Source organism: Rana temporaria, chromosome 1 (assembly GCF_905171775.1).
Source record: "Rana temporaria chromosome 1, aRanTem1.1, whole genome shotgun sequence".
Classification (NCBI taxonomy): domain Eukaryota; kingdom Metazoa; phylum Chordata; class Amphibia; order Anura; family Ranidae; genus Rana; species Rana temporaria.
This window is the reverse complement of record NC_053489.1, coordinates 249419431-249438295: the sequence shown is the minus strand read 5'-3', so window position 1 is coordinate 249438295 and position 18865 is coordinate 249419431. Positions and strand designations below refer to the sequence as shown.

General features: G+C 42.0%; 1 protein-coding gene across 1 annotated transcript; it reads left to right on the top strand.

Moving 5' to 3' along the window:
- Positions 1–557: 557 nt before the first annotated feature.
- Positions 558–17908, top strand: SDR39U1 (short chain dehydrogenase/reductase family 39U member 1). The gene is made up of 6 exons (XM_040353427.1): positions 558–678; positions 3924–4030; positions 6100–6182; positions 10550–10671; positions 12001–12156; positions 17398–17908. Exons 1-6 carry the CDS (start codon positions 654–656, stop codon positions 17814–17816), a joined length of 912 nt encoding a protein of 303 aa, XP_040209361.1. The 5' UTR covers positions 558–653; the 3' UTR covers positions 17817–17908.
- The last annotated feature ends 957 nt before the right edge of the window (positions 17909–18865 follow it).

Below are 18865 nucleotides of genomic sequence, written 5' to 3'. Positions count from 1 at the left end.
TGTCTTATGCCTGCATACTTTTGCTGATAGGTGTCCCTCATTCCCATCTCAAAAAGTTGGGAGGAATGTCATTGGGGCAACCTGATGTTGCTACCACTATGTGTTAATAAAGTTTTGATCTCTGGGTAATGTTGGTCAGCTGTCTGTCAAAATATGTGTGTCTGTAATCTTTGAATAAAAAAAGTAGAAATCATAAATATACTATATAGCTGTAACTGAGGATCAGAAACTGCCAACACAAAGCTCATACAAACAGTACATTGTCAAAGTAAAATTCCATTTCAAATGAGGTCAGAAATAGTAATCTGAGAAGGAATGCAATGCACCTAAGGGAACACACGAGGTCGCCCTCACACAGCAGTTCGTCGTTATATAACGCTCTTCTTAATATTCCTACGCATGCTCTATGGTTATTTCCACTACTGCATTGCTAGGGCAAAAATAGTTCTAATTACATAGGGGCTTAGTTGTCTGTTGTTTTGTACGATGGCGGCCATGTTTTTAGAGACCAGGTTTACCCTGTATTGCATTCAGGTAATGCACGCAAACATGGCTTATGTTCGGAGACAAAGAAGTAGAGGTGCTCTTGCGGCCATAGTAAAGTGAATTGGGTGTTGGAGATGAGAGTGTGAGCGGAGTGTCCGTGTAGTCTTATGAACGCCATGAGGGTTCTTATCGGTGAGGGTCATGTGATCAGTGACTGACCAGTGACAGGCTGCAGTTATTGTTAATACTGTTTTGCTAACATTATACTTGCATAGAACTTTTCATAGTCACACTATGGTCTCTATATTATGGAATGTGCTCAGATTTAATACCTGTTTAAGCTGTATGTTTACTTTGCTCCAAGATTTCAGGGTGGTTGATAGGAAAGCTAAACCCAGCATAGCAGGTTCTTAGGACAGTGACTCAGTGTTTTCTTCTTAAAGGAGTATTAAACCCCAAAACTAACATGTGTTACATTGCAGATTGCCAATTCTTATATATGATGGCTGCATTAGTTTTCTATTTTTGTTTTCACCTGGTGATCTGACCAGTAAGGGCTCATCCTCATGGGGTGCATTACAGTGGGCCCCATGCAGGTCTGTGTATTCCCAGTATGAGGATGTACAGGTGTTGCATGCATCCCTATGCCAGCATCCTATTCCTTTGTATTGGGACATGCGGCTGCAGGGACACAGCTGGCACTTCTACCCCCCCCCTGAAGCCACTTGCTATGGGGGCACTCGTGCGTGCTCGCTCCCAAGCTGCCTCTGTATAAAACACACAGAGTGCCTTCCTCACTGGCTGTAATTAACAGCAACAGGAGCCAATGGTGTGCTGTGTCTCAGCCAGTGAGGAGGGAAAGACCCGGGGGGGGGGACTGCTGTAGCGCGCATTACTGAATGGAGATGGGGCTCAGGTAAGTATTGGGAGGGCTGAGTGGAATACTGTACACAGAAGGCTTTTTATGCATGAAGATAAAAAAAAAAAAATTAAACTTTACAACCACTTTAGTCCCTTGGCGCCAACGTAACACAAATATGCAGCCCCACTAGACTGGGCTTTTTTTCATGGGGCCAAGGCGTGCTCCCAGAACAGAGACCGGGGTCTCACCTAGAGCTCTGGGCCCTGTTCTGACGATTTGGACCAGGACTGTCCGATTCTGGGTCATCTGATCGCTGTGATTGGCTACTGTGAAACTCGCCCCTTGTTTTCTGTCTTTGAATGGATGAGAGCGATACATTGTATCTTTCTCTGTTCTTGCAGAGAGAGAAAACATTTTGGGGGTAAAAAAAAAAAACCTAGATCAAGATGTAATCTAGGTCAGTGCCAGGGTTAGTGTTTGGGTCAGTATTTTTTGGACAGGATTTTTTTTTTTTTTTAATTATTATCTGTGTCAGTGTGTTTTAAGTAGGACAAAAAAAAAGAAGCAAAATGCGCACTATTGTTTCTGGGCTGTACTACAGCTACAAATAACTGACATACACATGTGGTATCACTGCAATTGTCACAGGAGCAGGAGAATTTATTTTGGTGGTAGGTTATGGTAGTAACAAGAAATATACAGCTAAACTTAAAATGTTTTTTTGCGACAGGTTTTTTTTTTTAGATATCTATTAGATATCTATTACCATTTAGCACCAAATGAAAGCCCAATTTCTCCTGAAAATAACAAGGTGTAATCCACCTGGATGCACAAAGTAGTTCCGATGATATGTACAGTTTTACTAACATCTCAAAATTGGGCTTAGGCATTTAGATTTAATTTACCCTTTAGGGTTTTTTTTTGCTAAACTTTTTCTATCTGATGTTAAAGTAGATGGGAATGAGCCACCTGATTTGAAGGCCACATGAAGCCAACACACAGTTTTAAAGCGGGGGCTCACCCAAATTTTTTTTTTTTAATATTACATCTAGCAGAGCCAGCATAGTAAGGGCATTTACTTTCGGCGGTTTTTTTTTTTCTCCGTACATACTTTTTATATTCTGTTTTTGTCCAGGGCTTCCGGGTTCCGATGACTGCGGGACTGGGCGTTCCTATCCTTCCGTTCGATGATTGACGGCTTGTGAAACAGGTGACCTGTCGCACAACACGCGTCACCAGATGTCGGGAAATAGCCGAGCTGCGAGTCGGCACTATACGGCGCCTGCGCAGTCAGCTCTACACGGCGGGCGCAGGCGCCGTATATTGCCGACTCACAGCTCGGCTATTTCCGGAAATCTGGTGACGCTCGTTGTGCGACAGGTCACCTGTTTCACAAGCCGTCAATCATCTAACGGAAGGGTAGGAACGCCCAGTCCCGCAGTCATCAGAACCCTGAGGCAGGGATAGGAACGCTCAGTCCCGGAGTCATCAGAGCGCGGAAGCCCTGGATCAAATCAGAATATAAAGGTAAGTACGGAGGAGGGAAAAAAAAACCTGCCGAAAGTAAATGTCCTTACTATGCTGGCTCTAGTGTTAAAAATTCGTTTTTAGGGCGAACCTCCACTTTAAAGCTAAACTATAGGAACGAAAACTTTCAATGACATTAATTCCTCATTAGCCATAAATGTAAAGATATAAATCCATTCAGTGTGCACCAGATCCCTTGCAAACATTAGATATTGCCATATAAAAGTAACACCATCACTGTACTGCACAATGCTTGGGCGGAGAGCAGAGCTGTGGGAGGGGCATAATCGCTTCAGGCTGCTAGAGGTGGTGGGGTGGAGACGAGACCAGTCCGCCTGTACAAGGAGAGAGAACAGCAGTGACCGGTCTTTATTGGCAAAGCTTCACACTGGATTATGGCACAGATCTGGAAAAAATACACAAAGCCCACCAAGATTCAAGAAAAATTCAAATGCTGCTTTAGACAGTATTTGCTTATCCTGAAGTTCAGATTGACCTAATTAGCTACTATTTCATATTCCCTTAGGCCCCGTACACACGACCGAACATGTCCGATGAAAACGGTCCGCGGACCGTTTTCATCGGACATGTCTGCTGGGAGCTTTTGGTCTGATGTGTGTACACACCATCAGACCAAAATCCCCGCGGACAGAGAACGCGGTGACGTAGAAGACACCGACGTTCTCTAACACGGAAGTTCAATGCTTCCACGCATGCGTCGAATCAATTTGATGCATGCGGGGGATTTCGGGCCGCTGGTTATACGTCATAACCAGCGGACATGTCGATGAGTCGTACTAACCATCGGACATGTACGACGTACATGTTTCCAGCGGACAAGTTTCTTAGCATGCTAAGAAACTTTTGTCCGCTGGAAACCTGTCCGCTAGGCCCTACACACGGTCGGACATGTCCGCGGAAACTGGTCCACGGACCAGTTTCAGCGGACATGTTTGGTCGTGTGTACAAGGCCTAAGGCTGTTGTCAATGATTAAATTGGTGTTTTGTTTCCTGACGTTTTTCTGATGAATTCCCTTTGTCTATATAGGAGGTGGCAGTGGGTTTGTTGGACAGTCTCTGTCGCAGTTATTAAGGAAGAGAGGTCATAAAGTTACCATTATATCCCGAAAACCTGGAGAACAGAGGATTACATGGGTGAGAGTTTTTATGACAGAAATCTACAATGTTTTTATTGAAAATCATTTTGTGGGTAATGTATTGGCTTTTTCGAATTGTGTTAACTGGGTAAAGTGATGATGTATGTACATACTAAAGAAATACAAAATAATACTTTTTTATTATAAGCAGAATTTTCATACCATCGTCTTTTATTGTCTATGCACACATAGGCATTTGCAGGGGGGTTTAGAGGCAGAAAAAAGGCATGTAAATGCATCTGAATACACCTAAGCACTACGTATGAGGTTTTTTTTTTTTTTTTTCATTTTAATGGCCAGAATAAAATAATATTCTGGCCAGTAAAAATAAATGAACGCCCAAGCGCTTGACACACCTAGACGCAAAAAAAATGGCTTGGGCATGCTTTTGAAGCTGTTTTGCTCCTGCAAGGAGAATAGCGTTAAAAAAAAAAAAGCCTCAGTGTGCACAAGGCCTTAATGAGCTGTTACAAATGTGTGCTTTCCTAGTCAGGATAATGAAAATATATAAAAAGTAAATATTAAGACTGTGAAAACCATCAAATAATTTGGTGAATAGATACCATTGCTGTGATGTGTGGCCAGAAGCAAGTTAACGCCTCGAAACACTAATGCTGTAGACCACGGATGTCAAACACAAGGCCCACGGGCCGAATTCGGCCCTCCAGGCCATTTCATGTGGCATTTGCACCTTTTCTGCAGCTGCAGGAGAGCTCTGGTCCTCCTCCAGACCTTTACTTTCATGCAATGCATCCAGCTTCTTCCCAGCAGCAGCATAAGGTAAGGGGGGGGGCACTGTGATGTAAGGGAGAGTGGGTGGCTCTTGACATCTAATGTAAAGGGGAGGGGATGCGCTGGACATCTAATCTTACAGATACAACCGGCCCTTTTGAGGGCAATCATAATGCTGATGCGGCCCATAATGAAATTGCGTTTGACACCCCTGCTGTAGACTGTAGCCCTGCTAACCATTAAGACACTGGTCACATGTCATCATGGACTTGAATCAAGAGAGACCTCTGTCAATGGTAATTAAAGGGAGCCTAGATACTAGAGAATGTAACGCATGATTCTAACGGGTAGGTAAATGCATGTATTTTTAAATGTTCTTCAACTGTTTTAGCTCTCTGTGTACATCTCCTGCACAGAGGAGCCATTGGAGAGAGAAGGTCAGTACTCTTGAGCTAAAAGGGCTCTATTACTTTGCACAATGCAAAATCCTGATATTAGGAGAGCATTGTATCCCTGGAGAGCATTGAAGAGCCTGGTTATAGTCGTATTCCTTCAGCAGGCAGAAGGCTGTTTCTTGACCAAACTGCTCTGCTTAAAGGGGTTGTTAAGGCAGTGCACACAGCCACTCTGCTAGGATTGCATATTGTATATATACTATGGCATTTTCTAATATTCTTCTTATAAATATTGTTTTTTTATTGCCGATCAGCGCTCATGTGACTGCTCAGTGCTGCCTTTCTCCGCTGTATGTATTCCAGAGGGAGGAGCCAAGATCTCCCTCTGACGTCTGCTGGGTGGTCACGTGACCTCCCTCTCTAATACAAACATCGGAGGAAGACAGAGCCGGGCGGTCACGTGACCGCTGATCAGGGATAAGAAAAACAGTAGTGATTGGGAGTAGTAATGTGCGAGCTGCTCGGAACTTTGATAGAAAGGGAGGTAAGGACACGGCTCACACACAGAGCTGACAGGCGGGGAGGAGGACACAGGAGCAGAGAGGAGAGCAGATAGCGGGCTGTGGATGACGGAGGCACGTAAACTGACAATGGTGTCAGGGCTTAGCAGCCATGATACACCATAGTCAGTTTACATAGGGTAGTACAGAAACTGGCAGGATCAACCAGGTATTACAGGTGTTACAGAGGGTGAAATGACACGGCACATGCACTTTGCTGTGTCATTTGGCCCCCTGTAACAAATGACACAGCGTTTGTTGACCCAAGCGTTTTAACTGGTTTGGAAGAGCGTGGTAAGGTACAAGGGCATACTGCAAAGTAATAGATGAGATTGTTGCCTGCTTTCTGATTCTTACTTGTGTGTAATGTTGTTTGACAGGGAGATGTCACCAAAAAGGGACTACCACCATGTGATGCAGTTGTCAACCTTGCCGGAGAGAATGTTCTGAATCCCCTAAGAAGGTGAAAGATGTGCGATCAATATGCATGCCATTTTCTTACTGTTGTAAAATGGTTATATCATGCCAACGTAATGATAATCCTGTGTGTGTGTGTGTGTGTGTGTGTGTGTGTGTGTGTGTGTGTTTTGTTTTTTCGTTTTTTTTTTTATACCAACATCCAAACAGTTTGAACCTTAACCCATCTTTAGCAAAAACTGACATTTTAGCTATTTCACTGACACTTGGTTGTTTCCATCATCTTCAATTAATAAAACTGTCATTGCCTTCAATCTGGACCTCACAGTAATGTATGTATTGTACCTTATGGAGAAGCCATCGTAGAACCGAGAATTCTGTTTGTAATATCTAAAGCTGGTTGCACACTAGCAGATTTTCATACAAAAAGTCTCAGTATATTTCATGGCTTGACAAATGTCATTCAAAAGTTAAAAAAAATTTGTGATGCAGCTTGACAACAACCACTCCAAGTCTAAATTATAAGTTTGGATAGCAGTGACTTTTAACAACAATAATACAAATTGTGTGTACAGAGCTTAACTCAGTGCTCCTAATGTGTGTTAATATGGAACTAGATTCAGAAAATTTAAGTTCTACTAGATCACGTCAGGCTGGCCCATTTTGCAGGTATAGCCATGTAAAACATTAAGTGTCTATACTGTTTAAAATCCAGTAATACCCTTTCTCATCCTGCTCTGCACATGCTCAGTTGCTCTCTATTTTTAGGCACTGTACCGAATTTGTAGAGGCAGATCTACTGACAGCCTAAAGATTTACTGTTGTTCAGGGGCTCTGGGCTTCAGCAAAATGGCAGCCTCCAACAAGAAGAAATCCGCTATATGTAAGGAAGCACGCGGATTAAAAGGATCACCGAGTTAACACTTTATTGAACAAAACACACATACATAGTAAAAACTCATGGTGGCAGCATAAGATGGGATAGCAAATGTGATCATCAAAGGAGCTGATCAGATTGTCTCGCCCACATCCTGACGTCATTCTTCTTCCTATCAGTGAGCGGCTTTACTTGTGGCCGTAGACATTGCCGGTGAGTTTTGTCCCAGCGGTTCTTGTGTTGCCATACTGTGCTGCTTTCTGATCAGCTCCTTTAAAGATCACACTGTCTGTTCCATCTTATGCTGCCACTTTGGGTTTGATCATAAGTTTTTTATTAAACTATTAAAAAAAGTCATGTCAGAACTTCTGATCTGCATATTTGGGCAAGGTTAGTGCCTCAAAGTATTGCAGTTATACTTTCTCCCATTTTTGGGTGATGTCCGTAATGGTATCTTCCATAGGAAGGGAATCACCGCTCCAGGTGGGTCTTGTAAGCAATTTAGGAACCTCTCAGGAAACCAAGGTGTTGCCTTGACTAAGCCATGACTAAGCACTGAAATAGTGTGAAACGTGTCGCCTGTCCCTTCCTTTGGCTGTGTTTTGTGATGCATGTCCATTTTTACCAATAAAGACAACTTTTGACGTTTCCTTGGAGTGCGGCTGTCCATCCCTTCTGAAATTCTACATATGGTATCGTCCATATTCTCTCGGTTCAGTTTTCCTTTTAACCAGTGCTTTAAGTGGGCCAAAAGAGGTGCCGGTACTCTTAGGCGCCGGTGCTCCCCCCCCCCCCCCCCCCAATACTGAACATGAAAATATATATATTTTACAAACCCTCTCTTAGACGAAATCTAACATTTAATTTTGCTGCTAAAATTACATAAACCAGCTGATGATGTCAGAAACTAAAAAAAGAGAAGATAAAATGGGCACAAAGCATGACAAGGGACAGACACCACAGAAAATAGATAGAATAATGGATGTTATTCATCAGTCTGAGCAGTCCATGTGCAAGCTTGCAACAATAATCATACAATGAACATCTTCCTACTTTTCAAGACAAAACCGAGAAAATAAACATAAAAGGAAAATAACAGGGCAAGTCTGCATGGCTCCTAATCTCTATAGGAGGAGACGCTGTGAGATGTCATTCCCCATCACCTCTTCATCCTTCTGGTGTAATACACAGGTGAGTCCATGCCATGTATATTACAATCCTAACCGTTGACATCTCACAGGATTGAGGCATGGTACCTGTGTATTACACCAGAAGGATGGAGAGGTGATGGGGAATGACCTCTCACAGCGTCTCCTCCTATGGAGATTAGGAACTCTGCAATTTATCATGGCTCGTTTCAGACAGCCATGCAGACTTGCCCTGTTATTTTCCTTTTATGTTTATTTTCTCGGTTTTGTCTTGAAAAGTAGAAAGATGTTCATTGTATGATTATTGTTGCAAGCTTGCACATGGACTGCTCAGACTGTCTGTCCCTTGTCATGCTTTGTGCCCATTTTATCTTCTCTTTTTTTAGTTTCTGACATCAGCTGGTTTATGTAATTTTAGCAGAAAATGCACCAATATATTGCAAACCATAGCTGCCATCACCTCTATCCCGAGGCCCCCTGCACATCAGACCCCCCCATCACACACATATATATTAGTTCCTCTATGTACCAGTACCCCCCCACCACCGCACATTCGTTCCTCTCTGTACCAGTACCCCCCTGCACATCAGACCCCCCCCCTCATCACACACACACATTAATTCCTCTCTGTACCAGTACCCCCCTGTCACTCACCAGTACTCTTCAGAAGTTGGATTCCAAAGCAAAGTCCGATGTTCACTTTGCTGCACCGTCCGACTCCTGACTCCTAGGAGGACCAGTCACCCAATCAGGTCGCCGCACTGATCGCTCCTCACAGGCGCGCGCGGAAAGGAGTTGACGTCACCTAACGTGAGGTCAACTCCCTGCCTGCGCCTGCCTGAGCCGTACTCTGCACACGACCCGCCCCCCTCCACTAGCTCCCCAGCCAATGACATTATGGAGGAGAGACGGCCAGCTCTCCGCTGCGCTCCGGTACTGGAAACCCACGTACTGGGCGCACGGAGAGGTGCTGGTACTCTCCAGGGCAAATTTTGGAAGTGGCGGTACTGAGTACCGCCGCGTTCCGGCCCACTTAAAGCACTGCTTTTAACGCATATGTTAACAGAGGTGAACTTCTCCTTTTTTAAAGAGAAATTCCAGGTATGGATGGATACATTGGTCCAGGGCTTTTTTTCAGGGGGAACTCCGTTCCACCACCTCTGGCTCAGACCTTTTGGTGCCTGCTCACCACAATTACTTGTAAACACAGAAGGCTGGTTTCTGTGTTTACAAGTGACAGCTCTGCACTCTGTGTGTAACCCCCTGAACTCTGCACTCTGTATGTAATGCAATCCTGGTATTTAATGCCCCTTTTAGACCCTTCTACTGTTTGTGAAATCTGAACGGGTCGTATTTGAGTTCCTGCACCTTTTTTCTGAGAAAAAAAGCTCTGCATTGGTCTAGCTTCAAGTTTCAAGAAACTATTAGATAAGCACCTGAACGACCACAACATACAGGAATATACAAGGTAATACTGACATAATCACACACATGTGTTGGACTTAATGGACTTGTTTCTTTTTTTCAACCTCGCCTACTATGTAACTGTGTTTGTATGCCTTGGAAAACTGGAAATCGCTGAAGTAGACGCCGCTACTTCAGTGATTCCCAGGGGCATCAACCATGTATGCAATATACATAATTACACTGGTCCAAGCTAGACCAATCAAAATCTGTATAAAATATCTATACCTGGAATTTCTCTTTAACATACCAGCTGAAACACATACATGTTTATCAATGTTGAGTTGAAATATTTTATGAGACACCCACTTCACTTCTTTAAATCAGTGAGTGTATTATAACATTCATGTAGGATTTTTATCAGTATTGCAGGAATGTCTAATGCCCTGTACACACGATCTGTGTTTCCGTCGGAATAAACTCTGGTCAAGCTGTCTTGCATACACACGGACACACCAAATTCCGACTGTCAAAAACGCTGTGACGTACAACACTACGACGAGCCTAGAAAAATGAAGTTCAATGCTTCCGTGCATGCGTGGAATTGTTTCCGAGCATGCATGTTTTTTTCTCCATCGGAGTTCCATACAGACGAACGGAATTTCCAAAATAATTTTTTTCCGTCTGAAAAAAAAGAGAACATGTTCTCTTTCTAACTCCGTCAAAATTTCCGACGAAAGTCCGATGGGGCATACACACAGTCGGAATATCCGATGAAAAAATTCCGTCTGACTTTTTCCATCGGAAATTCCGACTGTTTTTGTACAAGGCATAAAACTTTAAGCTTAAAAAGTAGCAAACACAATGTTCTTTGTGTCTACCTCTGCGATTTTTTTAATTTTCGTTGTGTGTATTTTCCCAATACTTCAAATACATGTAAATTATGTGTTGATAAACAAACTGTTTTTTTTTTCTTTCTACTAGGTGGACAGAGCAGTTCAAACAAGAAGTTATTGCCAGTAGAATTGAAACTACACGTACCCTCACTGAAGCTATTTCCAAGTCTGAAAGCCCCCCTCGCTCTTGGGTGCTAGTCACTGGAGTGGGTAAATAAGTATATGTTTTAATTTACGGCTACCAATACATTTACCGCATGGCCATGAACGCAATACAGTCAAATGCAATCACCTTATGATTTTTCATAAGTCAGTGCATCTGAAACATACAGAACACATGTGTATACACCTTTTCAAACACAAGATGAGAATCAGGTTTTGTCATCTAGGAATGGTTATTATGTGAGTTCAGGTTTTATGACTGTCCTTTTACAGTGCTTTGAAAAAGTATTCATACCCCTTGAAATTTTCCAGATTTTGTCATGTTACATCCAAAAACATGAATGTAAAGTGGCACATAATTGTGAAGTTGAAGGATTATGATAAATGGTCTTCAATTTTTTTCTTTTACAAATATCTGAAAAGTGTGGTGTGCATTTGTATTCAACCCCCTTACCCCTTACTAAAATCTAGTGGAATCAATTACCTTCAAAAGTCACCTAATAAAAACTAACACTGCACATCACCCTGAACACACCATCCCCACCATGAAACATGGTGGTGGCAGCATCATGTTGTGGGAATACTTTTCTTCAGTAGAGACAGGGAAGCTGGTCAGAGTTGATGGGAAGATGGATGGAGTCAAATACCGGGCAATCTTAGAAGGAAACCTGTCGGAGTCTGCAAAAGTCTTGAGACTGGGGCGGAGGTCAATGTCCAGCAGGACAATGAACCTAAAAAAACAGCCAGAGCTACAATGGAATGGTTTAGATGGATCAAAGCATATTCATGTGTTAGAATGGTCCAGTCAAAGTCCAGACCTAAATCCAATTGAGAATCTGTGGCAAGACTTGAAAATTGCTGATCACAGACGCTCTCCATCCAATCTGACAGAGCTTGAGCAATTTTGCAAAGAAGAATGAGCAAAAATGTTCACTCTCTAGATGTGCAAAGCTGGTAGAGACATCCCCAAAAAGACTTACAGCTGTGATTGCAGTGAAAGGTGGTTCTACAAAGTATTGAGGGGGGCTGAATAGAAATGCACACCACACTTTTCAGATATATATTTGTAAAAAATGTTAAACTATTTTCCTTCCACTTCACCAATATTTGCCACTTTATGTTGGTTTATCACATAAAATCCAAATAAAATATATTTACGTTTTTGGTTGTAACATGACAAATTGTGGAAAATTTCAAGGGGTATGAATACTTTTTCAAGGCACTGTAGCCATTTACTTGTGGACCCTAAGAAAGCATTAAATTGGGCACAATGGCAGCATTGCACTGCTTTTTTTTTTCAGTGGTGTAGAAACCTATCATTGATCAGGTTTTATAGAAACCTTGGCAAGTCTGATCTTCTGTACTTTTGTTTTTCAGGGTATTATCCTCCAAGTCAGACACAACAGTATACAGAGAATAGCCCTGGAGGAGATGTAGACTTTCTCTCCCGTCTGGTAAAGGATTGGGAGGATGTAGCTGAGCCTCCACTAGTTGATGGCAAATCTGTGACACAGCTGACAAAAGTGCGATCAGGTATGTAAACAGAAGTTTCTAAAATACACCAAAGTTGAAAGTCAGTAAAGTTAATCTTAGAAAACATTATTGTAAGGAAACTGTACTCCTATTTGGAAATGTTTGTAATTTTGTTAAACTCCATCTTGTACCTAAATGTGATGAGCTAAAAAAAAGCTTATCCTAAATAACCTTTGGTTATCAGAAAGGAATACTAAAAAAGTATACATAAAGTTTGTTTTGAGTGGGGAATGGTTAAAACCCCTAGTAGGGAAGGTAAATCTGCCCAGTAGGGACACTGCATTCAAAATCTGTGGATTTAACGTTTTCTTCACTCTACCCAAAACTAAAAACTAAACAAAAATACAATTTGGAGATAACAATACAAGATAAACACCCTGAAAAACTACAGGTTAAATAAAAACCTACAATTATTAGTGTTCTTGGATAATGTAGATTATTTTAGTCTTCCACATCGGTTCAGTCTGTTGACATTCAAATCAGATTTTTGTTACTTTTACTGGTAAATGTTTATTGGGGTAAATGTTTATTGGGGTATGGCAGGTCTCCTGTTATTCAAATGGTGGCTTTGTTTACATTGGCTCTGGCTGAGCTCCATTAGCTCTGTACATATGTATGTATTGAGGCATTACAGAACAGTTCAGTACATTGCCCAGCATGTTCAGTGACAGCTGATGTAAACAATGCCCTTTTACTTTTTTTTAATAAGAGAAATGCCACTTTGCTTGGTTGCTAGAAGCTGCAGTCAGAACCCATCTGATTACATGTCTGCTCTACAGAGCAGTGCAATATGGTGCTCGGCATGTTCAGTGACAGCCAATGTAAACAAAGCCATCTTATATGGTTGCTGGAAGCTGCAGTCATCACCCCTCTGGTTACATGTTTGCATTACAGAGCAGTGTAATACGGTACTCGGCATGTTCAGTGACAGCTAATTTAAACATTGGCCACATTATTTGGTGGTAGCATGTGGTTCTGTCTAGCTCAGTATATTGCTTTAAAAAGGCCTGAATTATTTTCTAAATGTACATAATGGGCCTGATCCACAAATAGGATACGCCGGCGTATCTACTGATACGCCGTCGTATCCCTGTTTCTATCTATGGAACTGATCCACAGAATCAGTTTCACATAGATAGGCAGAAGATCCGACATGTGTAAGGGACTTACACTGTCGGATCTTAGGATGCAGTATCGCAGCCGCCGCTGGGCAGGGCTGTGGAGTCGGTAGATAAATGTTCCGACTCCTCAGTTTTATGTACTTCCCACTCCGACTCCTCTGTATTAATATGCGAATGTATTTTATACATTCCTTGAGTGAAAGAAACGCAACCTACCACAGGACTACTGGCTGGGAAGCCAACAGTCTACTGTATTGCACAGTTTAAGCAAAAGACAAACACAATGAAAACAATCAAGTGACTGGATAGTAGCAGCAGGCATAAACATCAGGAACAGGATCTTTACCAGTTCAAAAATACAAACCACATTATTTGGTTGTTTTAGAACAAAAACAAAGCTTATCTATAATAAACCAAAAACAAAATCTGTAAAACCTAGAAATGGTTTATATTAATCTTGAAATGTAGTTATAGGCTTAGCAAATGCAAATCAATTCAATGTAGAGTTCTAAGGAAGAGAATTGCCTCGGCCAGATCCTCTTTCATAGAGGCTCTTAAGCCAGACTTTATTATTTTTGGGGCTGAAAATAATCTTTCGACACTGACTTGGGTGGGTGGCATTGCAGTAACTATTCTGGCCACATCACTAACGATCTCTGGATAAACAAGGATGGCTTCTTCAACAGTAAGTTTTGATGAGCGATCATACTTTTCAACTTCTTTTAGTGCTTTATAAAACTCCTGTTGGAATTTTTTTATTTGGACACTTACTGGTTCTCTAACATGCGTTCCCTGTAAAAGCAGAACACAACACTATGGAAAGTATAAGTATTGCAGCTCCTAATTGTGTGTTGCGTGCCATATAGTGAAGCACATGAAAAGCATGCTTCTTCACGGTCACTTAACGTGTTCGTTTTGCGGTTACGTGAGGCACAGCATGCATTGGTCTTTATTCTTACAGTAGAGAAGTCATTAATTATAACTTTTTGTGAATTGGGACATTTAAACTTGCTTTTTTTTTTTTTTTAATTCCAATCTAAATTTAGTAGGAGTCGGAGTCGGTGCATTGTTTGCCGACTCCGACTCCAGGTACCCAAAATTTCCCCCGACTCCGACTCCTCGACTCCGACTCCACAGCCCTGCCGCTGGGGGCATTTCTCGTCGAAATCCAGCGTCGGGTATGCAAATTGACACTTACGGAGATCCACGAAGCTTTTACGCTTCGTTTTTTCTCCGTAAGTATTAGTGTGCCGTCGCAAAAATAGGGCTGCTTTTACAAGGTCTAAACTGTTTACACCTTGTAAAAGTAGACCCTTCTATCCCGCGTCGCTGTCATTTTTTATTTTTTTTTATTTATTTTTTTCCCGCCGCAACTCGTTTTTTTTTTTTTTTACGCCCGTCGTGATTCTCAAAACCCGGCGCAACGTAAAACCGCGCAAAGCACGTCGGGAAAATAACGTCGGGAGCATGCGCAGTACGTCCGGCGCGGGAGCGCTCCTAATTTAAATGGGACTCGCCCCATTAAATTAGGAACGCCTTGCGCCGGACGGATTTAAGTTACACCGCTCAAAATTTCTAGGTAAGTGCTTTGTGGATCGGGCACTTAGGTAGAGATTTTGCGGCGGTGTAACTTAAATCCGAATATTTAAGTTAAGCCCGCTCGTTGTGGATCAGGCCCAATATAACTGGATACTAACATTTATAGGTAAAGTTGATCCAGGGAAAATCCGATTTGCCGTTCAGGGGATCAGGATGGAGCTTTACCCCTGCTGGAGAAAATTGGATCTTGCTTTGCTTGGGTTTATTGCTTTTTTTCTAGTCTAGATCAACTGTGTGTTATAGGATTCTGCATATGGGATTGTAGTATTATTTATTATTTTTATTTTTAGTTGAACTAGGTGGACTTGTGTCTTTTTTCAACCTATGTAACTTGGTTGCTAGAAGCTGCAGTTATCACCTAATCTGGTTACATGTCTGCACTCTTACAGTGCCTTGCAAAAGTATTCATGCCTCCTTGAAATTTTCCATATTTTGTCATGTTACAACAAAAAATTTAAATGTATTTAATTGAGATTTGATGTGATAGGCCAACAAAAAGTGGCACATAATTTTGAAGTGTAAAGAAAATGATAAATTCAGCCCCCTTTATTCTGATACCCCAAACTAAAATCTAGTGGAACCAAATGCCTTCAGAAGTCACCAAATTAGTAAATAGGGTCCTGTGTAATTTAATCTCAGTATAAATGCAGCCCTCAGAGGTTTGTTGGAGAACCTTGGTGAACAAAGGGCAGCATGAAGACCAAGGAACACACCAAACAAGTCAGGGATAAAGTTGTGGAGTAGTTTAAAGCAGGGTTGGGTTATAAAAAAAATATCCCAAGCTTTGAACATCTCACGGAGAACTGTTCAATCCATCATCCGAAAATGGGAAAGAGTATGGCATAGCTGAAAACCTACCAACACATGGCCGTCCACCTAATCTGACAGGCCGGGCAAGGAGATCATTAATCGAAGAAGCAGTCAAGAAGCCCATGGTAACTCTGGAGGAGCTGCAGAGATCCACAGCTCAGGTGGGAGAATCTGTCCAAAGGACAACTATTAGTCGTGCACTCCACTTTATGGAAGAGTGGCAAGAAGAGAGCCAATGTTGAAAGAAAGCAATAAGAAGTCCCTTTTGCAAGAAGACATGGGGGACACAGAAAACGTGGAAGAATGTTCTCTGGACAGATAAGACCAAAATGTAACTTTGGCCTAAAAGCAAAATGCTATGTGTGGCGGAAAACTAACCCTGCACATCACCCTGAACACACCACACTTTTTTCTTCAGCAGGGACAGGGAAGCTGGTCAGAGTTGATGGAAAGTTGCATGGAGCCAAATACAGGGCAATCTTAGAAGAAAACCTGTTAGTCTGCAAAAGACTTGAGACTGGGGCAAATGTTCATTTTCCAGCAGGACAACAACCCTAAACATACAACCAGAGCTACAATGGAATGTTTTAGATGAAAGCATATTCATGTGTTAGAATGGCCCAGTCAAAATCCAGACCTAAATCCAATTGAGAATCTGTGGCAAGACTTGAAAATTGCTGTTCACAGACATTCTTTATACAATCTGACAGAGCTTGAGCGATTTTGCAAAGAAGAATGGCCAAAAATGTCACTCTCTAGATGTGCAAAGCTGAAAGACATCCCCAAAAAGACTTGCAGCCGTAATTGTAGAACCATCTTTCGCTGCAAAGTGTTGACTCAGGAGGGCTGTATACAAATGCACGCTACACTTTCCAGAGATTTACTGTATTTTTTTAAACAAATTTGAAAACCATTGTATAATTTTTCTTCTACGTCACAATTTAGGTGGCACTTTGTGTTGGTCTATCACATAAAATGCCAATGAAATAAAATTTTTGGTTGTTGCATGGCAAGATGTGGAAAATTTCAAGGGGTGTGGATACTTTTTTTTAAGGCATTGTATATTGTATTTAGGAAGGCAAGAAAAAAAGTTGTTTTAGAAGTCTTTACTATAATTGTAGTCCCATTTTTTTGAGTGAACATTTCACAAACTAATATGAAATAACTTCATATGTAATAGATATTCACATTTACATTGTGTTTTCATAAAACAAGTTTGATCTAAAAAAAAGTTAAACCTTGGAGATGTGCAGACATACAAGACAAAAGTACACTAGTCAAAACTTGGTGTGCAGTATACCTTATTACCAGCAGATGACACTGTCCCCCTGCATATTATCATTTTTATCACATTACTAGACATTTATTATGAGAAAACATTTTAAATCTTCTTTTTTTAATTGAGTTTTTAAAATCTCTCAATACAATAAATCCTAATTAAATACATTTTTTGAAGCTTAAGTAGCAGGGTTGTTTGGTTTTATGGTAATAAGTGATAATTTATTTTATTAAAACACACACAATTTATCTGCCTGCTATTCTTTATTTCATTTATCTTTATGGCCTGGACTCTCAGAGATTCTAAACAGAAGTTTTGATGAGAAATGTTCGCTCTCATTTGGCTCCTGGTTATACTGATAACCTGCCATCAGACTGAGACTGTTGTCAGTTGATTGAGTACTGCTTATTCATGTTTTTTTGTTCCTACAAGGTGTTGTGCTCGGTCGCAATGGGGGTGCCCTTCCCACCATGCTGTGGCCTTTCCGGTTGTGTCTTGGTGGTACTGTGGGTTCTGGAAGGCAGCCATTCCCTTGGATTCACATTGATGACCTATGCAGATTGTTATGTCACACAGTCGAGCAAGAAGAAGGTGTTGGTGGAGTTCTGAATGCAGTGTCTCCTTCCTCAGTCAACGATACTAATGCTGATTTCACTAGAGCCCTGGGTAAGGCATTGAGACGTCCTGCATTATTCTTCACACCAGCCTTTGCTGTACAGCTGCTACTGGGAAACGACAGAGCTCCAATGTTACTTGAAGGCCAGAGAGTTGTCCCAGAGAGGACTCTACAAAGTGGATTTACCTTCCTATATCCAGATCTTGACTCTGCACTTGCTGAACTCTTGAGCTGAAAGAATATTTAGATTTGTTGATTAAACAGTCATACTGTGCAATATTGAACTGTGACTTGTCATCAATGTATTAAAAGGAGCTGTACTGTGTATATATAGGGTGGTTAGTTGCTTTACATGGCTTGAGGTCACATCTTTACTTCTCTACTTCTATGTCCTTTCTTGGTTATTTTGGAGACTGTCAGCTGGTGATTGCCCTCTAATTCCCTGCGCAAAAAAGCGGATCTTGTGTTCCCAAAACTGCTGCTGCTGATTGGTAACTACAGGGCTGTCTTAATGAGAGGGCACACCTGGGCACTGCCCAGGGGCCCCAGCTGCATGGGGGCCCCTGCACTTTCCCCAAAGCAGCTGGTCCTTGAGCCCACGCTGCCCCGAAATTGGGGGCCCCATGATGGCACTGAGAGTGATGGATACACAGGGGAGGCAGTCTGCTGCATACCACCTACCTACTTGATGTCTGTTTACCTGCACTGTCGTCATTGTAGGAGCCCCAGAGCATTACTTTGCCCAGGGGCCCATGAAGCTATTAAGACGGCCCTGGGTAACTGGCAATTTTCAAGGGCCTGCCACCCTGAACAAAGAAAAGGGTTAAATGGCTGTAAACCCTAACCTCAATACATTGTTTGCTAAAGTACTGTGTATCAGAAGTCATTGCCATTTTTTTTTTTTATTAAACAGAAGTAAGGCTTTATAAAAAAATAAAATAACTCATCTAGGTCGATGCTGCATCTGTCCTCCGCCGCCTCTGCAGTGAGAATTGAGCAATTAAACGTCATGTGATCACCCAGTTCCCCCTTCACCGGCTCTCTGCTCTGCCCCTACAGCACTCCCTGGAGTACCGGACTGGGGAGGGGAGGGAGTCGCTGGCTCAATCTCCCAAAGGCGAAGCTGAGACCCTGAGCCAGATGCCGGTCCATGCATCTGGGTAAATCCCAACTGTAAAGTTGGGATCTTTTCCCAGCCTGGACCTGATGAGTGACATTAGTTAAAAAAAAATGTGTCACAGGCATGCAGATACTTTAGGAGAAGTATTGCCAAAAAAGCTTTGG

Bases quoted from the DNA above. Each gene is read 5' to 3' on its own strand.
- SDR39U1 (XM_040353427.1), top strand. From the start codon at position 654: ATGAACGCCATGAGGGTTCTTATCG. The intron at 6,183-10,549 runs GTGAAAGATGTG...TCTTTCTACTAG, and splicing joins GTTCTGAATCCCCTAAGAAG to GTGGACAGAGCAGTTCAAAC. The intron at 12,157-17,397 runs GTATGTAAACAG...TGTTCCTACAAG, and splicing joins GCTGACAAAAGTGCGATCAG to GTGTTGTGCTCGGTCGCAAT.